We start from the raw sequence: 25,687 nt of genomic DNA on the forward strand, positions 1-25,687 counted from the left end.
CAATAAGTACATCATTAGGAGTCATCAGATAAATGACAACGAAAACTGCAACGAGATATACTATACGCCCATCAAAATGGCTCAATTAAAGTCTGACACTGCCAAATGTTGCTAAGGAAGGAAGATACTAGAACTCTCATACATTGTTGGTGACAGTGTAAATTCTATGATCACTTTGGGAGAAGATCTGGCCGTTTCTAAATAGACCACCTATCCCATGACCCAAGAGTTCCACTCCTTGGCATTTACTCCACCAAACTGAAGATTGTGTTTTCAAAGACTTGTACAAGACTGTTCACAGCAGCTTTATTCATAATGGCTCCAAACTGTAAACAGCCTAGGTGTTCATCAATTGAATAAATAAGCAGTGGTAGAGCCATACTCAGAAATAGAGAGGAAGGAACTACTGATACCTACAAAACATGGATGAATATCAAAAACATTATGTAGGCTGGGCTCCATGGCTCACACCTGTCATCCCAGCACTTTGGGAGGATGAGGTGGGAGGACTGCTCAAGGCCAGGAGTTGAGACTGCAGTGAGCTATGATGGTGCCCCTGCACTCCAGCCTGGGCAACAGAGTGAGACTGTCTCTAAGACAAAACAAAAACAAAAACAAAAACAAAAAAAAGAAAAGAAAAATTGATGAATGGAAGGATATGTAATAAAGCGAATACAGTCACATGTCATTGACGGGGATACATTCTGAGAAATGCGTCATTAGGTGATTTAAAAAAAATTAATATTCCCAAACATGGATAGAAGGATTTTTTATTTTATTTTTATTTTTAGAGACAGGATCTCGCTATTACCAGGCTGGAGTGCAGTGGCGCAGTCATAGCTCACTGCAGACTTGAACTCAGTCCTCCTGCCTTGGCCCCCCAAAACACTGGGATTACAGGTGTGAGTCACCATGCCCAGCCTGCAATGTTATCATTGTATGAACATCATAGAGTGTTCTTACCCAAACCTAGATAGTATAGCCTATTGCTCCTGGGTTACAAACCTTTACAACATGTTACTGTACGGAATACTGTAGGCAACTGTAACCCAATGGTATTTGTGTATCTAAACATATAAAAACTATAGTAAAAATACAGTATAAAAAATAAAAATGGTACATTTGTGTAGGGCACTTACCATGAATGGAGCTTGCAGGGCTGGAAGGGTGAGTAGAGAGTGAATGTGAAGGCCTGGGACTCACGGTTACTCTGAATTTATAAAAAATCTTCCTTTCAAGAATAAAATGACCTTAGCTTACTGTTAACTTTTTTACTTAATAAACTTCTAAATTTTTTTCAAGTATTTGACCCCTTTGTAACAACACTTAGCTTAAAACACAGATACACTGGAGTTGATGGGAATTTCCCAGTTCTAAGGTCATCTAATGGGACCTCCTTTGTTGACGGCAAGGCATGACTGTACAGCAAAATGGTAACGATGACCTGGGTGGTGTATGCTTGAAAATCTTCATAATAAAATCTCACGGGGAAAACCGGACAAATACAAAGTGATGAAAATGGACAGAGCCACAGTGCTTGGTCTCCAGCCCAGCTCCAAAATCAAAGGACTACAGAACTATTTGCAGGGAAACACAGAAGTTCCCACTCTGACGCCTGCCTCCAGATCTGGCTACCATATTCAAGAAGACCCCAGACCATAGCCTTGTTGTCATAATATGCCCCTGGGCCTCAGTATCAGAAGGCCAGAAGTACCATCCTAGGATTTTATGCCCAAAAAATATGTCAGGAAAGCCTGGTGTGTGTGTGTGGAGGAGGAAGTGGGTTAGCCCATCTCACCTGTTTTGTTTTTGACAGGGTCTTGCTCTGATACCCTGGCTGGAAGCACAGTGGTGCTCACTGCAGCTTCAACTTCCTGGGCTCAAGCAATCCTCCTGCTTCAGCTTCCTGAGTAGCTGGGACAACAGACGAACACCACCATACCTGGCCAATTTTTAAATTTTCTGTAGAGACAGGGTTTCATCATGTTGCCCAGGCTGGTCTTAAACTCCTGGCTCAAGTGATCCACCTGCCTCCACCTCCCAAAGTGGCAAGATTGCAGGCATGAGCCACAGCTCACCTGTTTTAAGTTATTTGACGCAGCAGAGAAAACAAAGGTCTGGGCATGTATGAAAGCTCCTCCGGGTGTTTAATTCTAAGTCAAATTCCAGTGACTATGTCTGCTCCCATTGATAGAAGCAAATGCAGTAAGGGTTTCAGATCAAAAGCATAATCTTTAAATACAACTACAATTTACTGTGTACTTGCGCATGCTGGGCATTGTATGTAATTTCATTTAATCCTCACAACTACCCTGTGAAATTACTTTCCTTTGATTTTTGAGACAGATTCTTGCTCTGTCGCCCAGACTGGAGTGCAGCAGCACAATCTCAGCTCACTGCAACCTCCACCTCCCAGGTTCAAGTGATTCTCCTGTGGTCCCGAGTAGCTGGGACCACAGGCATGCGCCACCAAGCCTGGCCAATTTTTCTATTTTTTGTAGAGATGGGGTCTCCCTATGTTGCCCAGGCTGGTCTCGAACTCCTGGGTTCATGTGATCCTCCTGTCGTGGCCTCCCGATGTGTTGGGATTATAGACGTGAGACACTGCGCTGGGCCCCCTCTTTTTCTTTCAAAAAGAAGGTTCAGACTCTCCTCATTTCTCCCTGTGAGTGCTGCTGACTTGGCAGTCCGGCAGCCCTCTCTACACACTCCTGCATACACCTTTCTTTACTGCCTGTCTCCATCCCACCTTCACACTTTCCACTGAGCCGTGGGTGCTGACTGCTCTAGGAGGGGTGGGCAGTTTTTTTTTCTTTAAGAGACAGGGTCTCACTGTGTTGTCCATGCTAGTCTTGAACTCCTGGGCTCAAGTGATCCTCCCGTCTCAGCTTACAGGTGTGACAGAGGCTCTTGATTGGGGAAATTGTCTCACAAATTGGAATCTGTATGATGCCCTGGGATTCCAGCATGAGTGGTAAGGGTCCTCATTCTTCCCACCCTTCTACAAGGCCACTTACCACCAGGGCTCAGCTCAGAATTGAAGAGCTGGCCCATTGTGGCAGGTACAGCAGTTAGGGGTAAAAAGAAAAAGAAAAAAATCCATGAACATCAGCTTTGGTGGCTTAGCAGATTTTTTAGGAGTGTGAAATTTATCTGTGTATTACTAGAGAGCAAAAGCATCATTCATTTATTAAAAAAAGAGAGGGGAGAAAACCAGAGTCCTATGAAAATGTCTTTAATTTTCATCTTTTGGAAATACATTTTTCATTTTTATTTCCACCATACAAAAATGTGAAATATCTAACAATGATCTATCTGAAGCAGGTGAAGCAAAGCAGCGCCATGAGCGTTTGTCGTTGCTGTGATCTGTTTAAACAGAGAATGGGCTGGGACATGTTGTAGATTTGCACGATTTCACACACACACACACGCACACACACATGTATGCATACATGCTGCCGTACCCCGAGACCACCATCCAAACAAACGAACAGAGACTCTGGAAAGTAAACACAGCGCCATGATAAGAACATAAGTTAAGCCTTTTACTCGTACATCCCCCATGAGAAACTCACGTCTTAGGAAAAAGGAACTCTACATAAATATGCCCAATGGCCAAGGGCATACAGCAAGCCCTCTCATGGGTGGACGTGAGTGAACATCTTCCTGATGGAAGGACAAGTGTGAGAATGTCATGTTTTCAGGCATCTATGGTGGGAAGCAGGGAGGCACAACTGATTTCTCCACTGGGAGACCAACTGAGGGCTGCAACTGCCTCAAAATCTCAGCATGAGAACATGCACAGGCAGGGGAGTACACCCCCAAATTAATGATCACGGCAGCTGGAACGTCAGCTCTTTCTGCAGATTTCACAGCCGACACTCCCCATCAGGCGGGTTCTTAAGCACACTGGGTCATGACAGGAAAGGCCTCACACAAGCAACATGGAATTCACTGGTTAAGCACGTACACATTCATGACAGCCTACAACCGTGATGAGTGTCAATGTTAACAGGCAGTTAGATTAAAAAGGGAAAAAAACCACAGCCACAAAAATAAAACCTGTTCCCCCCACCCCCAGGAGACAACTAGGTTTCCAACCCCTCCCATACCACATTTGATTAAGTTAAATACAGTATGGCTTCCAAATGTGCCAGCCGGCTCTTGCTCACAGCGACAGCACCAGCGGTTTGCTGCCCTCAGGTCCTGGTTACCATGTGTCAGGAACTTCAAAGAGTGTGGCAGGGCTGTTCATCGAGATGCTTCCTGGTGGGAAAGAACGAAACAATATGAACAGCAGGACGGCACCTTGAGGAGAACACGACACGACCAGCAGAGAGACAGAGGGCCTGTGACAGCTGCACATGGGGCCAGCGTCTGGCGGCACAGTCGCGCTGGAAAGAGTCCACAGACAGGTCTTGTCTAAGGAGGGCACTGCCCAGCATGGGAAGGTGAAACCACAGAAACATCACAGGGGGGCAGAGGAAGCACCTTCCCACCTCCAGCATCTATCTATCTATTTCACAGGAGTTAAACTGTAGCCATGCACAGTATTCCTCACTGAGCACCATGCTGGATTCTTTGCTGGCACTACAGTGGGCATTTAATTCATACAATCTTCATTAAAAGGCCACCAAGGTGGTACCACTATCGCCATTTTACAGATGCAAGAACAGATTGAGAGAAGTGGGGTAATATTACCGGATGTACAGAGCTAGCAAGTGGCTGAGATGGGGTTTGAATCCTCCCACAGGACCGAGATCCCTGCCAAAGTCCCCGGAAACTGAGTTTCTCGGTGCTGTGCTGTGGCTGTGCCTAGGTGAGAAATCTCAGGTGGGCAGCTGTAAGGCAGAGGGAAGCCAACGAGTAGGGGTTCCAATATCTCAACAGGGGCAAAAGAAGGTTGCAGCTTTTTCCAGCTTCGGTGAAGCTGGCTGGAGTCCTCTTCTTGGATTGAAAAGATCTCTTCAGTGACAAAGTTTCACCTCAATGTCAGAAGTCTTTCTTTTTTATTCATGCCACTTTCTACAATAGCAGCAGCTGCGGCCAGCAACTGAGCTGGGATCTGGACTTCAGTGAATGTGAGGGAAGTCAGGAAAGAACATGTTCATAATGGAAAGTGTGGCCCGACCAGGCATCAGCTGCACAAGTGGTGCCATGCATTAAGTCATAAAGTAGGGCTGTCGGGGAAAACTGGCAGTCTCTCTTCTAGCCAAGATTTCAGAAAGGGAGAGAAGTCTTTAATGATACCTCCAATGGGAAATAACTTTTAAATATGGAGGGGGTGCAGTGTCTTACAAACTAGGGAATCATATCATTGAGTTCAGAGTGGTTATCATCAATAACAGGGATGCCTAAAGATAATGAAGTCTAAACACAAGAAAAAATATGAAGAGAATTTCAGCTAACATGAGAATTCCCACTTCTGATCATTTACTGTGGTAAGATCCAGGGAGTCAGGATGAAGAGACCGGGAGAGGGTAATCGGAATCTTTCTGCCCTGGGTCTCATCGCTGTGAACAGGCACATTCTGGGACTCCCAGTAAAGACGGCGAGACCACTCCTGAGAAGTGAGGGTGGGCAGGAGATGATCCACTGAAAAGGACTCACGGGGTCCAGACAAGGGGCCTGTGATAACCTGCAGCTAGCCTGGCCTTCCCAGTCACACACTGATACAACAAACACTTAACTGTATGAAAAGAAACATCCACTAAGGGCACTTTTATAATTCACATATGAAAGAAATATTGCAGTAGCCAATTAGCCATTCTAAAGGTAAAAGCTACAAGGCCAAATGTGGGGAACTGAAGTAAATTAAATCCAGTTCAGAGGAAAGAGGAAGATAAATTGCTAAAAGCAACTGCACTGCAATACTTGTAATCTGCACCTGCCAATCTGCACCTGCCATTAGTTGGGGTGTGTGTGTGAGCGCACAGTGAGCTATCAGACATACAGGAAGTGGTTCCATGAAGAGCTAACAGGAAATAATGGAATAAGCAAAAAGTTCTGGAGTAAGGCAAGTCAGGTTGGACCATTTTACTAGCTCCATGACCTTGAACAGGTCTCACTGCTTTGTCTAAAAGATGGACCTCGTACTATTTTATGTTGCATAGGACTTCTGTGATACAGCAAAGTTGCTGGGTAAGTTTTTAACGAACACTAGGTCTCTTCCCCTTATCAATAAGCTGATCCAACATGGAACATGGCTGTTCCCCAGGAAGCCAACAGTCTATAGTAAAAAAGATGCTAGTTTTCACTGCCTACCTGTGCAGCTGCTGAGCAAGAATGATGTGTACAGAGGGGCCAGAACTGTAGGAGCCATCTACAGGAGACCCGGACCAGAGGGGAAATGAAGGCCACTGGTGTTCTTTCCAGCACCTTCCAAAAAGGGAGAGCTGTAGATCAACAAAGGGCCATCTCAAAACTGGCAGATAAGAAGGTATGGTTTTTAAAAAGCAGCAGCTGGCCGGGCGCGATGGCTCAAGCCTGTAATCCCAGCACTTTGGGAGGCCGAGACGGGCGGATCACGAGGTCAGGAGATCGAGACCATCCTGGCTAACATGGTGAAACCCCGTCTCTACTAAAAAATACAAAAAACTAGCCGGGCGAGGTGGCGGGCGCCTGTAGTCCCAGCTACTCGGGAGGCTGAGACAGGAGAATGGCGTAAACCCAGGAGGCGGAGCTTGCAGTGAGCTGAGATCTGGCCACTGCACTCCAGCCTGGGTGGCAGAGCGAGACTCCGTCTCAAAAAAAAAAAATAAAAAATAAAAAAATAAAATAATAAAATAAAAATAAAAAGCAGCAGCTATGGTCAGGTTTCCACAGAACTCATTTTCACAGCCCTATTTTACTGGAGTGTAAGGAATCATTTAGGAACAACTTTTCTTTTTAAAAACAGATACTTGGCCGTGTGTGGTGGCTCATGCCTGTAATCCCAGTACTTCAGGAAGCTGATGACGGAGGGCTTGAGCCTAGGAGTTTGAGACCAGCCTGGGCATCACAGAGAGACCCCACCTCTACAAAAAATTTAAAAATTTGCCAGGTGTGGTGGCACACATCTGTGGTCCCAGCTACCTAGGAGGCTGAGGTGGGAGGATCACTTGAGGCCAGGATATAAAGGCTGCGGTGAGCTGTGATAGTGCTACTTCATTCCAACCCAGGTGGGTGACAGAGTGAAACTGTCTCAAAAAAAAAAAAAAAAAAAAAAAAAAGGAGGGAGGGAGAGAGGAAACAAACAGATGTTTAGAACATCTGTCTCCTGCTACAGTGGACCTTAATCCATAGCTTGCATTATATACAAAGATTAACTTGAATTGTACATTTTAATTGTAAAACCTAAAACTGTAAAACTTCTGGAAGAAAACATAGAAGAAAATATTTGCAACTTACAATTATGCAAAGATTTCTTAGATACGACACCAAAGGCATAATCCAAGAGGAAAAATCTGATACACTGGACTTTATCAAAATTTAAAACTTCCACTCTTCAAAAGACACTGTTAAAATAATGAAAAGAGGCTGGCTGCAGTGGCTCACGCCTGTAATCCCAGCACTCTGGGAGGCTGAGGCCAGCAGATCACGAGGTCAGGTGTTCGAGACCAGCTTGGCCAACATGGTGAAACCCGTCTCTATTGAAAAAGTACAAAAATTAGCCAGGCATGGTAGCAGGCACCTGTAATCCCAGCCACTCAGGAGGCTGAGGCAGGAAGAATTGCTTGAACCCAGGAGGCGGAGGTTGCAGTGAGCCGAGATCGTGCCACTGCACACCAGCCTGGGTGACAAAGCAAGACTCTGTCTCAACAACAACAACAACAACAACAACAACCCACCACCACCACCACCAACAACAACAAAATGAAAAGAAAAGCCAATCTAGAATATATTTGTAAAACACTTAAAAGGACTTGCATCCAGAATCTATAAAGAACTCTCAAAATGCAGTCAGAAAATAACCCCAGAAAAAAGGGAAAAAATGAAAAGATATTTCACCAAATAAGAAATCCAGATGGCAAAAAATCACAGGAAAAGATGCTTATTAGTCATTAGGGAAATAAAAACCAAAGCCACAATGAGATACCACTACATACCCATTAGAACTGCTGAACAAACAAGCAAAAGGGGTGTGTATCAATATCAAGTACTGGTGAAGATACAGAGTGAGCCGAAGCTTTGTATCCTGCTGGGGGAAATCCAAAATGGTGAAGCCACTTTGGAAAGAGTGTATCAGTTTCTCATAAAGTTAAATATACAGTTATCATACGACCCAGCAATCCCACTCCTAGATATTTACCCAAAGAAAACGAAAACTTAATTCATACAAAAACCTGTACACAAATATTTATAGCAGCTTGATTCTTGGTTGCCAAAAACTGGCAACAACCTAAATGTCCTTCCCCTGGGCGATGGATAAACAGTGATACCTGCATACAGTGGAATACTACTTAGCAGTAAAACAGAGTGAACTGAGGATACACGCAACACCACAAATCTCAAACGCATCATGCTAAATTAAAGAAGTTAAATGAAAGACTCAAAAGGCTAACTATTGCATGATTCCAGGTATATGACATTCTGGAAAAGGTAAAATCGCAGGGACAGAAAGAAGACCAATGGCTGCTGGGATCTGTGTGGGGGTTGGGGGAAGGATCAACTCCAAAGGGGCACGACGGAAATTTCTGGAGTGATGGAGTTCTATATCTTGATCATAGTGGTGGTTATACGACTGTACACAGATGTCAAAACTCATCAAATCGTATACCTGAAAGTGATGACTTTCATTGGGTGCAATTATATCTTACTGAAGCTGACCTGGCAAAAGATATTAAGAACAGTGTTTTAAAAGAAAACCAACAGAATGTTAATATGAAATACTATGCTTGTAGTTAAGATCATTTAAAGGAGGAAAAGGCAGGATACAAGCTGCATGCAGGGTGTGAGGTTGGCCGCAGAGCAAGAATGCTTGTTACCACAGCATCAAGTAGGGGACTGGGGGGGCTTGTCTTCTATTTTTCTGCATTTTCCAAATTCTCATGCTGAGTACGTTATTTTTATTAACCAAAACAACAAAAAATTAAAAGATGGGGAACACAAAAGGTGAATATTTCTGCTTTTCTCCCCTTTACCTAACTGGAGTTGAAATGGAGAAACTCGAAGGCGTAGGCATTGCTTTTTCCAGGTGAATCCCAAATGGAATCTAAGAAGCTGCACAGGACACCAGAAGCTTCCCACTGTATCCTCTTCCACAGAGTGGAAGCTGTACACAGGAAGGTCCTTTGGGAAGCTGCACACAAATTTCTAACTAGGAAATGCTCAAGGGGGTATGCCTTGGGGCCAATTTCCCACACCAAGAAGGTGAGCCCCCTTCCTGCAAGGCTGATGACATCCTGGAGTTGCCAGGAGGAACAGGGAGGGCACAAATGCACACTGAGTGCCCTGCCTCTGCCTCACTGCACAGCAGCCCACACCTCCTTCACCACGTTCACTGCACCACACTTGAACATAGTAATTAAAAGGCTCCTTGGGAGGTTGCTCGGCTGCCTCAGCCTGGCCTCTCAGGTGACCGACAGCAGCAGCTGTAGATCTTGTTTCTGACTTTAATGAGACCTATAACAGCATGAGGAGACTGCTGCTCTAAGTAGGTTTCTAAATTTTTATACTGTAACCCTCAGGGTTTCAGCTTGAAAAGTTCAGCAGGTTAGTCAAGACTCCAATAAAACTCCAGGTTCTCTGGCAAACACTTAAAAGGTCTAACATGTTGTTTTAAATGTTAGGGGGGAAAAGACTGTGAACAATGTCTCTATTTACAGGACAAAAAATAACCAGGAACAGTCAATGTATCTCCTTTGGGCACGCCTCTGTAAACACTGTCTAACTAAGGTGCTGATGGAACCTGTGCCTAGGGACCAGCAAGCACTATTTTCAGAATGGAAAGCCCAGGCAGCATCAGACCATCCATGCGACCCTGACATTTTCCAGAGAAGTGGGGGGGCGCTGGGCAACATTTCTCCAGGCCCCAGGAACACACCAACAAGAACAAGTATGTGACAGAAATTGTCAATTAAACATGACCTGGGAAAACAGTCACACTTCCTAAAGACATTTTATTCCAGCATTAATGGCATGCAGAAATTTTCCTTTGCGTACCAATTGAGTATGTACCTAGAACTGCTCGGATGGAAAGTGGCTGGCACTACCAATCAACACAGTCATATCAATAGAAAAGGAGGGAACTTACGCTGTACGTTCACCTCCTGAAAATAGTATCGAAACAACCACACTTAAGAGAAAAATATTTGCTGAGTACATAGTATATACATAAACTAGAAGGCCTGAAGGAGAGTGGTCACTCGGCTTCCCTTCCCTTCCTCCCTCCTCTTTCTCTCTCTCTTTTTCCTCTTTCTTTCTCTCTCTTTCTCTCTTTCTTTCTTTCGACTGAGTCTTATAGTCTTGCTCTGTCGCCCAGGCTGGAGTGCAGTGGCGCCATGTGTGCTCACTGCAACCTCAGCCTCCCGCCTCAGCCTCCCATGTAGCTGGGAGGACCACCATTCACAGCTAATTTTTGAATTTTTTAGTAGAGACAGGGTTTCGCCATGTGGGCCAGGCTCGTCTCGAATCCCTGACCCAAGGAGATGGAATAACAGGCATAAGCCACCATGCCCAGCCTGCTTGGATTTCTATCGAATGACTTTATCACATGAAAGTCTAGATTGGTAATTGTTTCTGATCTAGAACAGCTGCAAGAAACACTCACCTTTGTAAAGAATCCTTCATTTCCTCTAAACTTTGGGTAAGTTTTCCCAGCCTCCCACATATATAGATACTTTTAAGTCTGCAACTCTAAGCCTCAGTTTCCTCTGTACAACTGGGAAAGAGTATCTGTGCCTTACTGCATGTTTAAAAGGTCTAGACAAGACAATAAAGGATGTTCCTAGCACACTAATAGTATAAACCCAATAAATAGTCCTTTCTTCTGCTATTTATGTCATTTTGTTATTTGGGATTGGGTCTCTAGTACTTAATTCTTAGTGTATCTTCAATATCAAAATGTATACTATGAGTTCATGTGCTTGGGTCAAGAAAAAAATCAAAAGAAAAAGAACAGATACAAAGAGATTACATTTTTTTTTTTTGAGACGGAGTTTTGCTCTTGTCACCCAGGCTGGAGTGCAATGGCACAATCTCAGCTCACTGCAACCTCCACCTCCCTGGTTCAAGCGATTCTCCTGCCTCAGCCTCCCGAGTAGCTGGGATTACAGGTGTGCACCACCATGCCAGGCTAATTTTTGTATTTTTAGTAGAGACGGGGTTTTGCCAGGTTGGCCAGACTGGTCTCGAACTCTTGACCTCAAGTGATCTGCCCGCCTCGCTCTCCCGAAGTACTGGGATTACAGGCGTGAGCCACTGCACCTGGCGAGATTAAATTTTTAAAAATGTGTTTTGTGTGGTATTTGTTGAGCACCAGTTGTTCTGGAATTGCTACAACACAGGCTATTCCAGCGTCCTAATTTTTGCTACTTCCTCCTTGGAGGAAGTGCCCTGTTATGTCTTTCATGCCCTCACTGCCAGTGCTGGGCCCCCAAGCCCTCGAGGATCTGCTGAGTACCTGCTGAGACACTACTTTTCTGAGTACTGGAGCTCAGACCCAACGCCTCAGCACCGTTTTGGGTTGGACAGACTTTGTCACGCCGTGCCTAGCACTCTAATACAGTTCCTGCCACCACCCAAACCAGACCCTCGCGGCTCCTGGCACACTCTAAATACCTCTGAGAGTTTAATGCAGCCCCTTAACAGGGCTTGAACTTTGTACTCGCACTCATTATGGGACCTTATTAAAGTAAATGAGCAAGCCAAATTGGTTGATTCCACAGGTTCCGCACCTGATATCCTGACCTACATCCTGCTGATACTAATAGGATTAAACACTGAAAACAAACCAGGTGGAAAGGATCCATTAAGTTTCCACCTAGCACTGTCAGGGGTCTTGCTCGATGAATGGTGCTCCAGAAGAAAGCTCGATTCACTCAAGTTCTCTGATTCAATTAAAAGTTGTCAAGATGTCTCTTTCTCTCTCTCTCTTTTTTTTGGTAGCGCTGACAAAGAAGTACAAAATCTACAATTTTTTTTTTTTTTTTAGCTCAAATCTTGTGGCAGTGACAGCTTTACTGTCAATGGGAGGAAAAAACCCCTATTTTAATTACAGTATTATAAATTCAAAACCCTAAATAACTTATAGAAAGTTTTCACTTAAAACGATGAAAGCTATAAAAGGAACTAATCTATTAATGCCGTCTATTATTAGTTATTTTAATTTAAATATTTTTCAGATTATGATGATATAGAGGGGAAAAACGAAAAGCTTGTCCCTGAGAAGTAATAAACTAAAAAAATCCAGAAGAGACAGATATGAAGGACAGGAATACAAGAGGGGAAAAACTCCTGCCCCTCTAAATTCTGCTCAGTATGATCTCTAGAAATCATGCTGAGATTTATTATTTTAACATTTGGTGAGCACATGAAACATGACAGTGGTAATAAAGGTCTCAAATTTGAAGACTAAGGATGTTACAGATTAAAAACTTCTCCAATACTTTTTCTTTCTTTTTTTTCTTGAGACAAGGTCTCGCTGTGTCCCCCAAGTTGGAGTACAGTGATGCGATCATAGCTCATTGCAGTCAAAACTCCTGGGCTCAAGTGATCCTCCTGATTCAGCCTCTTGAGTAGCTGGGACTACAGGCCCGTGCAGCTAATATTTAATTTTTTTTTTTTTGTAGAGACAAGGTCTCACTATATTGCCCAGGCTGGTATCAAAACTTCTGGGCTCAAGCCATCCTCCTGCCGCAGCTTCCCAGAGTGGTAGGGTTATTGTTCTAAGCTACCATGCCTGGCCCCCTCCAATAGTTAATTCAGGGAAAGGAGTGGAGGTAAGTAAAGAGAGACACCCAGAGTCAAGGAGACAGCTAAAACATCCAATCCAGGCTTCAAACACGAGTTTAAGTTTTCTGTTGAAATTCAGTTTCAGCATAATGTATAAAAAGCATATGTGACATGTTTGCCACTTGTCTGTTTTCATTAATATCAATGAGATTCAGAAAACTCCCCACAGTCAGATCGGGCCACATGCAAAAGTGGATTAATTAAAACAGTGATTTCATAGCTTGGGTATGAATCAAGTTCCACCGCTTGACTACTACTTTCCTTTGATTTGATTGTTAGTTCTGCTAACCGTGACAACTGTCACGATGTGAGACAAAGGAGAATGATTATAATTGTGTCTGGGTCAGTGTCTCTCAACACATAACCTTGGTTAAAAGCACTGGCTTTCTTTTGCGTGTGTGTGTATGTGAGACAGGGTCTCACTCTGTTGCTCAGGATGGAGTGCAGTGGTGTAATCTTGGCTCACTGTAGCCTTGACCTCCCTGGGCTTAGGGAGTCCCCTTACTTCAGTCTCCTAAGTACCTGGGACTACAGGCACACACCACTATACCTGGCTAATTTTTTTTTTTTTTTTTGAGACGGAATCTCACTCTGTCGCCCAGGCTGGAGTGCAGTGGCTGGATCTCAGCTCACTGCAAGCTCCGCCTCCCGGGTCTATGCCATTCTCCTGCCTCAGCCTCCCGAGTAGCTGGGACTACAGGCGCCCGCCACCTCGCCCGGCTAGTTTTTTTTGTATTTTTTAGTAGAGACGGGGTTTCACTGTGTTAGCCAGGATGGTCTCGATCTTCTGACCTCGTGATCCGCCCGTCTCGGCCTCCCAAAGTGCTGGGATTACAGGCTTGAGCCACCGCGCCTGGCCACCTGGCTAATTTTTGTATTTTTAGTAGAGACGTGGTTTTGCCATGTTGGCCATGCGGGTCTTGAACTCCTGACCTCAAGTGATCCACCCGTCTTGGCTTCCCAAAGTGCTGGGATTACAGGCATGAGCTACCAAGCCTGGCCTCACCGGCTTTTTTGTAGGACAGACTTAATGGCTCTGGGACTTTGGGTAACTCGCACAACCCTTTGGGCCTCCGTTTTCTTAACTGTAAAATGGATAATGATGACTATCTCAAGGATTTAAATGAAATAATTTCTGTTACACATTAAGCATTGTCCTGGCCCCAGTAGTAAGCACTCAATAAGCAGTGGCTATAATAACTGTCACTGTGACTGCTGCCTTGCTGGACCACCCCCAGCAGCAGGGAATGGCCTTTTCCATGTGCTGACTGACAAGATGCCCTTCTGGCCTCTTGCTCTGGCCCTGTGTGGCATGTGTGCATGAAGGGCTGAGTGAGGCACATCTGCGGGTTGGAGAGGACATGGGATTCAGCTCAGGCGGGCCTGGGTCTGCCTTTCGGCTGTGCTTCTTAAGAGCAGCATGGCCCCGCACACTTGGCCTCCCTGAGCCCAGGCATCTGCTTCATCAAATAAGGATGATGAAATAAGGAGAGAAAGGGCTCCTACTACAGCATCTAGCATGTAGTAGACTCTCAACAGGTGCTAATTTCCTGTTTCGTTTGCTTCTTATATAATTCTGCTTAGGAGAGAAATCCAGGTTGCCTGGGGGTTTTGCTGGAAACAGTGAAAACTCTGCTACTGAAAATAACATGTAGGAGGGGCCTCAGCACACATTTAAATGCACATTTTAAATACTGAGGCTGCTTTAAACACATCAGCAAAATCTCTACACCACGGAGGAGAGAGAGATTACCAAAATAGACTAGCCATCTTTAACAAGGAGACCCCCCAGGCCTTATGCTACCCGAGCCAGAGCTTTTTAGGATTCCTCAAATTAAATTAAATTGATCCTAAAAATATCTGCTCTGGTGGAAGACTACATGGGCTTTGCCACCAAGTGAAGCCTTGCTATAATTTCTCCCCTAAAATAGGAGTTTCTAGAGCATTTAAAGAGTCCACAGCCTTCAGCAAGATCTAATACAAACCTGCTGGAGAAAGTTCCTTCTTCATTCTTTTTAATTTCTTGGCCTTTTTCCTTCCCTCTGAGAGGGGCTCTGCACAGGAGTCAGTCTGCTCAAGCTCAGCGTCGGAAATCTCCCCCGACACTCCGTCCTCCAGGCCAGCTTCCTCTTGACTAGGACTCAAATTTCTCTTTCCTACTGTGCTGGGAGCTGTAAAACTGAAATGCAAAAAGTGGAACAACATGAAAGGTGCTGAGAGTTACAGGAAGACTAGTCTATAAAAATATTTTAATACTCTTAATTCTATTAACACTCAGCCAGCCATCAACAACATGGGTAGCTGCTGCCTCTGTGTAAAAATTAAAGACCTTATTATGAACTGAAGTCTGAAAGTTTACCTATAACAAGCTTATTCAGAAAAAAGTCCTAAATTATGCTTCTAAATAGATATATACAAATCTAAGGTGATCCGAGTGCTCAAGAACAAATTTGTAAAGTTCCTAGTTTCTATTTTGATAAAACTATTGTAACGGAATAGTAGAATAGAATAGTAGAGACACTATAACTAAATAATAGTTTTGATTACATTAAATCAGAAGATAGGATTATTCCCTTCATGACTGCCTAATGGATAAACAGCAGAACTGCAGAATTCTTCAATCAGTTTGCTATCCCACTGCTTAAAATTTGGATACAGTTACAGAGCATACCCCACCTTCATGTAATCCTCTTCCTTTCCAAAAAGATGACTTGTTAAATGTATAATTAAATCTGGTTTCATTTTGAAAGCTTTATAGGATTTGACATATTGAATTAAATCAGATTATGTGTCCTGATTTTTCCTTAAGAAAATGTTCCCTGAAATATAACTAGATAAAAACCGCATCCACATAGCCAGTGAGTCCTTTCTCCTCTAAATGGGTCTTAGAGATTTTTTTATTATAGCCCCCAAGTTATGAAAAGCCCCAAATACATTCAAGGCATTCTATTTAGGAGATGCCATTCAAGCACACGGGGAGGGTGGGGAGTGAGAGAGATAAAATGATCCTATCAGCTTTTCCTAGGAGGTGGGTGCTTTTAAATTTTATCTATCTATCTATCTATCTATCTATCTATCTATCTATCTATCTATCTATCTATCTATCTAATTATTTCTGAGACACGGTTTTGCTCTGTCACCTAGGCTGGAGTGCAGTGGTGCAATCTTGGCTCACTGTAGCCTCCGTCTCCCGGGTTCAAGTGATTCTCCTGCCTCACCCTCCCAAGTAGCTGGGTAATTTTTTTTTTTTTTTCCTGAGAGAGTCTCACTCTGTCCCCTAGGCTGGGGTGCAGTGGCACAATCTCAGCTCACTGCAACCTCTGGCCCCTGGGTTCAAGCGATTCTCCTGCCTCAGCCTCCTGAGTAGCTAGGATTACAGACATGCGCCACGAAGCCCAGCTAATTTTTGTATTTTTAGTAGAGACAGGGTTTCACCACGTTGGCCAGGCTGGTCTCGAACTCCCGACTTCGTGATCTGCCCGCTTCGGCCTCCCAAAGTGCTGGGATTATAGGCTTGAGTCACCACGCCCAGCCTCTGCTAATTTTTGTATTTTTAGTAGAGGTGAGGTTTCGCCATGTTGGCCAAGCTGGTCTTGAATGATGGACCTCAAGTGATCTGCCTGCCTTGGCCTCCCAAAGTGCTGGGATTACACGTGTGAGCCACCATGCCCAGCCAGGAGATGAATAGTTTAAAATGTTCTATATAAAGAACTCTGGCTCCCTAAATATTCAAGTTCCTCCACATTACTCCTGCACTCAACATCTTCCCTGAATCTGCCAACTGCACTTGACGGTACACTCAGGGGACGGAGGAGAACACACTGCCTTCCTGGTGGTTCTCTAAGGCATGGGAAGCAGAAGAGGCTGGAGCACTCATCCTCCTATGACTGGCTGGCTAGCCTTTCATTTGTCCTCTTTTTCATGTCTATTATAGACAGCTTTCTGAAACATCTCTTTTAATTGAGGGACTATGAAAAAAAGTGAGGGTATTAATGGTAATGTTTTGGGTGGGGCTGTTAAAAATGCATGCTAAAGCTTCCTGTTTAAAAACTGATAATACCTTTAAGAAGATTTTTTTTTTTTTTTTTTTTTTTTTTTTTTTTTTTTTTTGAGACGGAGTCTTGCTCTGTCGCCCAGGCTGGAGTGCAGTGGCCGGATCTCAGCTCACTGCAAGCTCCGCCTCCCGGGTTCACGCCATTCTCCTGCCTCAGCCTCCCAAGTAGCTGGGACTACAGGCGCCACCACCTCGCCCGGCTAGTTTTTTGTATTTTTTTGGTAGAGACGGGGTTTCACCGTGTTAGCCAGGATGGTCTCGATCTCCTGACCTTATGATCCGCCCATCTCGGCCTCCCAAAGTGCTGGGATTACAGGCTTGAGCCACCGCGCCCGGCCTAAGAAGATTTTTTAAAGACTAGAAAAAGTTTGGCTGATTTCAGAAAATTTAGAAAATTCAGAAAGTATAAGAAGATAATAAGGGTTCTTCCATCACGAAAGGGGAAGAGGCCTAAAAGTTCTTTTGCATTGTAAATTCAGGAACCTGGTAGCCTCTGAGACATACATAAATGTTTAATGAAAACTCAGCTAGAACCACGGGCATTAAAAATACTCTGTGAAATACAAAGTCTAGAAATAGCCCCAACTGTACATAGAAATCTACTGTATAACAGTGGTATCTCTAAATACTGGGGCACATATGGACTTTAAAATAATGGTGTTGGGACAAGCAGAAAAGGATAACATTAGAACCATTCCTCACACCGTATGAAAGAATAAATGCCTAATGGATTAGATATCTAAATGCAAAAACGGAAACTTTACAGGTACTAAAAGAAAACATGGGTGAATGCCTCCAAAATCTAGGTGTAGAAAAAGGTTTTCTTGTCATGTCTCACAATCCACACATAATAAAGGATTTATGAATGTGACCTCATAGATGTAAACATCTTTTGCAGGGCAATAAATAACATCAGCAAAGACAAATGACAAACCAGGAGGAAATATTTGCAACCTGTATCACCGATAAAGGGTTAATGTCTCTAACAAATTATAACTCAAACTTGAAGAGAAAAAGAAAGACCAAAAGTCCTATAGAACACTGAAAAAACTATGAATAAACAGCTCATTACACACGCTCCTTAAACACATGAAAAGATGTTCAACTCCATTCATAATGCAAAATAAAAACACTGAAATATCACTTCTCATCCACTAGGTTTTTAGACTGGCAAAAACCTTCAAAAGCTTGATAATATACTCCATTAGTAAACTGGGGAAATGGGTCCTTTCTCACATTACTGGTACGAATGCAAAACAGCACGACTTATTCTTATGGAAGGAATGTGGCAGTATCTAACAAAACTGCATACACTTCCAGGAATTTAGAAGATATACCTCCTACAATGCAAAAATATGTATGTACAAGTTATTCATTACAGCATTATTTGGAACTGCAAAATACCGCAAAGTACCTAAATGTTTAAGCATCAAAAACTGGTTGAATACAAAACAGCACATACAATCAATGAACTACTAAGCAGTTACCAAAAAGAAAGATCTCAAAGAACCGAAAATGATTATGGAATGATTTCCAGTAAAATATGTGCAAAAGGCAAAGTGCAAAAGAACAACTTATGAACCTGGTATGCCCAATCTTGAATACGGTGTGGGAGAGAATTGCAAACAAATCCTGAACCCTTTAGTAGGTTTGCTTCTGTAGTAGAATGAGTGAAGCAATTCTGAAAACACTTAGCTGCATGATAGCATTGGGTAAATCAGTAAATGTGCTGATGCTTCTGGAAGACAGACATAAACATATTAGAATAAGGGAAGATAAGGAAGAACCCTTTGAGGATAGACTGAAATTGGAGATACGGGTTTGGGCTTGTGATTTCTAAAATAAGTATGTGTATATGTGTTCATATTTACGTATACATGCACATATATATACACGTATATTTATTCAGGGATAGATAATTGTATCTATCCAGGCACAAAATTCCCAGCTCTGTCTACAGAAAGGACATAGAAACACAGACACCACAGTAGCAATGGGCATATCTACTGTCCAGATCTTAGTTTCTAATACCCTACCAAAAGGAACCAGGGCTCCTCAAATAAGTGGCTGATTCCAGGCTCAAGGGAGATAAATTATAAAATGAGTCTAAAATATTTTGCAATACCAAAAAGTAAAAAACTTTTAGGCATGTCACAGGGAAATAGGAACCAGCTTGAACGGAAAGGACTCCCACTGGGAAAATCTGAGACAATGTATGCCCTCTAATTTATTAGGGGGCAGTAATAAATTCTGAATCATTGAAAAAAAAAAAAGGAATCCATGAGTCTACATCAATACGTAGGACAAGGAGAGGGAAGGGAAAGAAGAACTCCAACTCTCCACTATAAACCTAAATTTAAATTGCTTGGCACATCATCCAGGATCCTCTATCATCTGGGTCCCAATCTGCTTTCCTGGCCTATCTTCTCACTAGGCAGCCAAGCTGCAGAAACTATATAGGTTTACCTAACAAAGTCCATTGTCCATACTCTCCCACATGCCCATCATCCCACCAGAAGTTTATCAGCCCAAATACATCCCACACTGCCCATTTCAATGTTACCGTTCATCCTAAGACCCTACTGCCCATCTCCTCCTGCTCAACATCACTCTCCTCCAGGAATGTTCCCAGTCCCTGTTTACTGTTCTTTCCTTTCCATGCTTCCCATAACACTCTGCTTGTCTGTCTCAAGAGGACTTTAACTCGTTCATCTTATTTTTTATAACAAACCGAAACTAGGAGCAGTGCATCAACAGGAGAATGGACAAACTGGGCTATATTCATACAATGAAATATAATTCAGCAATTAAAACATGAATTACTGTTAACTCCAACAACACAGATGTATCTGAAACATTCGAAGTGAATAAAGCCTTCACAGGAAAGGGTGGATATTTTATAAACCCATTTATATGAAATTCCAGAAAAGGCTAATCTTCAGAGAAAAAAATTCAGAAAAATGACAGGTATGGGACGGTAGGCAGGGATTGGCTGGTGGAACATGAGGGAACTTTCCGGGGTGATGTTAATTTTCTGTGTCTTTATAGGAGTATGGTTTGGTCAAAACTCCTATCTTGGCCAGGTGTGGTGGTTCACACTTGTAATCCCAACAGTTAGGGAGGCCAAAGTAGGATTGCTTCAGCCCAGGAGTTAAAGACCAGCCTGGGCAATGTGGCAAAACCCCATCTCCAAAAAAAATTAAAAAATAAAAAATTAGCCAGGTACAGTGGTGACATGCCTGTAGTCCCACCTATTTGGGAGGCTGAGGTAGGAGGACTGCTTGAGTCTGGGAGTTTGAGGTTTCAGTGAGCCATGACCATCCCACTGCACTCCAGCCTGGGTGACAGAGACCCTGCCCCAAACAACAACAACAACAACAACCACTTCATATCTCAACATCATGTGGCTATTCTATGGACATAGAGATTGATTCATTTTAGCATTAACTGCAAGCAGATTTTGAAGGCACGTACTAGAATACACTGGTTGTGTCCTAACCACAGGTTATTATGGTATTTTTGGCCAACAAGACCCATGCATCTGTAATGCTCCTCTCCATAAACAACTGACTGCTATGCAACAGGGACTCCGCCAGATGTGCTTCTGCAGGGTTCTTGTTTCTATGTAACATTTATGTTTACAAATAATTTTCCTGAACAGTTTCTCAATTAATTTACAAATTTATTTATTTATTTATTTATTTATTTATTTATTTATTTAGGGACAGAGTCTTGCTCTGTTACCCAGGCTGGAGTGCAGTGGTGCAATCTTGGTACACTGTAACCTCCATCTCCCCGGTTCAAGTGATTCTCGTGCCTCAGCCTCCCAGCTAATTTTTGTATTTTTAGTAGAAACTGGGTTTCACCACGTTGGCCAGGCTGGTCTTGAAATCCTGACCTCAGGAGATCCGCCTGCCTTGGCCTCCCAAAGTGCTGGGATTACAGGCGTGAGCCACTGCACACGGCATACAGCATATTTCTTAATTGCTAATTTGTAGTTTCTGCTCTCAAATAAGTCTTTTGCTTCCTAGGAGAGGTTAATGGTTATTGGGCATCCTGCCTGAGAAAGCTCTCAGATATATGTGGAATTAGTTTTTCATATAATGTTTCTATATATATGTAAGACCTGCCATCCTCTAATAAAAATAAAAGCTGTGATTATATCTCATATAACTTAACTACGGCAGTTTCAAATAAAAAATAGTTTTAATTATACATTAAAAACCAGATATATGTAACACTGCCTTTATAAATATGATTATATATTTGGAAGGTACTGCTGTGCACTCGTGTGTGTAGCACTCTCAATATCTGCATGTTGATGAGGCATTCTTTTATTAACTGATTTTAAATGTCAAAAGGTAAAATGAGAGGCAAAACAATCTCCCATTTGTATGGCCTCATTTTACACACAGATTTATTTATTTATTTATTTATTTTGAGACGGAGTCTCGCTCTGTCGCCCAGGCTGGAGTGCAGTGACCGGATCTCAGCTCACTGCAAGCTCCGCCTCCCGGGTTTACGCCATTCTCCTGCCTCAGCCTCCCGAGTAGCTGGGACTACAGGCGCCCGCTACTTCGCCCGGCTAGTTTTTTTGTGTTTTTTAGTAGAAACGGGGTTTCACCGTGTTAGCCAGGATGGTCTCGATCTCCTGACCTCGTGATCCGCCCGTCTCGGCCTCCCAAAGTGCTGGGATTACAGGCTTGAGCCACCGCGCCCAGCCTACATACAGATTTATAATGTACAAAGTGAGCTAGTTTATAATGAATACGAAATGGACATTTAAATCCACTGTAAGAAGTGGTGATTAATTAAAAAATAAAATGTCACAGACACAGCTTGGTATGCTAAAATTGAACATTAAACTTTGATTAGTGTTTTGTTAAAAGCTAACTATCCATCAAATTCCACAAGGGTGAACATCTCCAGTAACTTTTTCCTTTTAGTAGAAAAAAATGTTTGCTTATGGAAAGACCATATTTTCAAACCCCTACAAATACCTTTTTCCATAAAACTGTAACAAAAATCTAGCTGCCATATGAACATCTTCCCCATTTTAAATTAGGGTATTATTTACATGTAATGGAATTCACTTATTTTAAATGTACAGTTTGGTTAACTTTGGGAATTGCTTATAACCATGTAACTATTACTACAATTGAGACATAGAACAATGCCCTTTCCCTAAAAAGATTCCTCGTGTCACTCTGTACTCAATCCACGTTGTCACAGCAACCATTCATCTGTTTACAGCCCTATTTATGTAGTTTTGCCTTTTCCAGAAGTTCATGTGAATGAAATCACACAATATTTAGTCTTTTGTTTGATTCTTTTCACTTAGCATAATACTTTGAGAGTCAGCTACACGGCTGTTAGTACTAGTACTTTATTTCATAGTATGGCTGGATCACAATTTATTCATTTACCAGTTGATGGACCTTTGGGCTGCTTCCAAGTTTTTGTCATCATAAATAATGCTGGTATGAACATTTCGGTAAAAGCTAGCTTTTATTATTACAAACACAAGTTTTTATTTTTCAAAGATAAATACCTAGAAGGATTTCTGGGTGATATATACAAATATGTTTGCAATTTATGTTTAACTTTACAGAAAACTGCCAAACTATTTATTGGCCATCTGTGTATCTTTTTTGAAGAATCTGTTGAAATGTTTTGACCCCATCCCCCTTTTCAAAAAACGGGGTGGTTTTCTGAATTGCCGAGTCTGTATTGTAAGAGTACATATGATCATGATACAACTATTTTGTATGTAGATACAACTACTTTATTAGATCTGCAGTTTGAAAATTTTTGGCCCGGCGTGATGGCTCATGCCTGTAATCCTAGCACTTTGGAAGGCCAAGGTGGGTAGATCGCTTGAGCTCAGGAGTTCAAGACCAGCCTGGGCAACATGGTGAATCCCCACCTCTATTTAAAAGAAAAAAAGGAAAAGAAATTTTTTTTCCACAGTGTGTACCTTCTCTTCAGTTTCTTAATAGTATCTTTTGAAGAAAAGAATCTTTAATTCTGATTTAGTCCAATTTATCAACATTTTTCTTTTATGGCTCATGCTTTTGTGGTCATATCTAAGAAATCTTTGCCTAATGCAAGATACTAAGATTTCCTTTCATTTTTTTCTTCTATCAGTGGTTATCATTTTAGCTCTTCCATTTAGTTCTATGAGTCGCTTCAAGTTCATTTTAAATGTGGTGTAACATAAGAACAGAAATGTGGTTTTTGGCATAGTTACCCAGTTGTTTCAGTACTGTATGTAGACAAAACCTTCCTTCGGCTACTGGATTAGCAGCATCTCTGTCAGGAATTTTTGTTTTTTCCAAATTCTCAACAGTCATTAGCTTCGAGATTCAGAAATGAGAAATTCAGAATTCCCAAATCATAAAATATTCTGCATTTTTCATAGCACTGTTATACATTGTTGAATAATGAGTTATAAATAGCAAATCACTTTTATGTGATACAGTTATACTGAAAGCTTCAGGGGTTAGTTCTACAAAGATATAATAATATATGCACAGGTTATTATGAACGAATATACTGTGAGAAAAGCATGTATTTCAGTAACATGTAAAAATAACCTCTACCTGATATAGACATTTGTTAACAGAAAACATTAAAAACACCGTAGCACCACCATCACCACCACCACCACCCCCCCCCAAAAAAAAAAAAAACCGTAGCACCAAATGAATGCCAAATAAGTATCATTTAAAAATTGAAAGATGCCACAAATATTTAAAAGTTATTCTTAAATGATCTTTAAAACACACAAGCATTAATTAATATTTGTTTTGTGAAAAATATTCCAAATGTAGAAAAGCTTCTTCCATGTTATGCTGAACATTGGTCAAGAGTTGGTCAAACTCTTCAGTGTGTCCAAAGCAAATTGCAGTTGGGATTTCGACTATATATGGCTTCATATAAGCCCAATTCCTTTCCTAGTGTTGAAAATATTTTGTCTGCTTGCCTTTGATTTTGCCTTGATTTTGCTTTTCCTAATTCAAATTTTATATCAGCTGATTTCACACTAAGAGTATTCCACAATCATATTCACACATCTTCTCTTTACATTTCTCCTGTAAAAGTATTTACAAAGAACTGTAGCCTACATTAAATATTCAAACATTGGAAAACACCAGTGAACATTACTGGATTCTATGAAGATAATGTAACATTTGGCTATCCTAGCAAGGTTAACAGCACTACACAGGAATCATGCTTCAAAGCTACCAACTTCAGGGCTGCTGCCAAAACTTACATCTTCCAACAAGACTTGCAGGATTTGGTAAAGTGTACTCACGTGCATAACTCAATAGATTTTTACTGAGAAGAATGACTCACTATTAATAGCAGGCAAGGCCATAAACACACACTTGCAATATGGTGACAATGACAAGCAAAAATGACTTGATTGGACTGTGACCCCTTCTCTCCTACATGTTGCTGTCCTGGTTCTGAAATGATGACCTTAATCTATGACCCTGTGTGTCGCTGACTGTGCTCTTGCCTTTCACCTGATGCTGGATAATTCCTTTAAACTAGTAATGCCCATGTTGGCTGTTAAAATTTTAATTCTTGCAGAATTTTTCCTTTTCCTGATTTCTTGACTCATTTTTCTCACAATTTGGAATAAGAGTCAAATGTCTCTAAATGCCAAGAAGGAATTCCTGCATAGAAAAAATATGGGAAATCAACTGATCACACATATGTGGTTGTATTCTTGGACTCTCTATTCTGTTTTGCTATCTGTCTTTCCTTACCCAGCCCCACACTGTATTACTACAGTTTTACAGTTTTTTTTTTTTTTTTTTAAACCGATGGGGTCTGACTCTGTCGCCTGGGCTAGAGTGCAGTGGTGCAATCACAGCTCACTGCAGCCTCAACCTCCCAGGCTCAAGTGATCCTCCCACCTATACCTCCTGAGTAGCTGGGACTACAGGCATGTACTACCACACCTAACTAATTTTTAATTTTTTTTGTAAGGATGGGGGTGTCTTGCTATGTTGCCTCAGGCTGGTTTTGAACTTCTGGGTTCAACTAATCCTCCCTCCTTGGCCTCCCAAAGTGCCGGTATTACAGGCGTGAACGACCATGCCTGGCCTACAGTAAGTCTTAAAGACAGGTAGAAAAAGTCCTTTAGTTGGCTGGAACATTCATGCTGCTGTATAAAATAACAGTCCCCTTTCATTTTAAAGAGTTGCTGTTTACAACATTCTCTTATTTGGTAACTGTATATGACCCTTTGAAGCTGGACACGTGTACACTCCCATTTTGCAGACAAGAAACCTCATCTTCAGGGTAAATGACCTCCCCCAGGTACTGCTGCTGGGCAGGTCTGAGATTGCACTCCAAGTTCAATGTTCTTGGCACTGCTTTATGAACTCCCATCTTCCTAGGGCCAGCTCTCCTCACTGTGCCAGTCTCAACTGAAAAGAGACCACCCCCCAACCTCCGCGGAGGAGTCCAAATAGCCCCTTACCTTGTCACATTCATTCCTTTGCCCTGTTTTATTTTCCTCCTCCTACTTGCCTCTGCCTTGCTTCTCATTTATGTCCTTACTTATCTCTTCTCTCTCTCTGCCACCAGAATGTACGTTCCATGAGAGCAGGCTCTTAACTGCTTGTGCTCTCCGTACCTGGCACAGGGCCTGGCACAGAGTAAGTCCTTGGCCAAGGTTTGCTG

General features: G+C 42.3%; 1 protein-coding gene across 1 annotated transcript in view; it reads right to left on the reverse strand.

The window, feature by feature from the left end:
• Positions 1-3,219: 3,219 nt before the first annotated feature.
• LOC104664873 (poly(A)-specific ribonuclease PARN) overlaps positions 3,220-25,687 on the reverse strand; it is a 153,080-nt gene continuing 130,612 nt past the window's right edge. The window contains exons 10-11 of the mRNA XM_010366552.1: positions 14,919-15,112; positions 3,220-4,266 (exon numbers count right to left, since the gene is read on the reverse strand). Coding sequence (XP_010364854.1) covers positions 4,211-4,266; positions 14,919-15,112 — 250 coding nt within the window. The 3' untranslated portion in view covers positions 3,220-4,210. The remainder of the gene's footprint in view (positions 4,267-14,918; positions 15,113-25,687) is intronic.

Source organism: Rhinopithecus roxellana, chromosome 20, assembly GCF_007565055.1.
Source record: "Rhinopithecus roxellana isolate Shanxi Qingling chromosome 20, ASM756505v1, whole genome shotgun sequence".
Classification (NCBI taxonomy): domain Eukaryota; kingdom Metazoa; phylum Chordata; class Mammalia; order Primates; family Cercopithecidae; genus Rhinopithecus; species Rhinopithecus roxellana.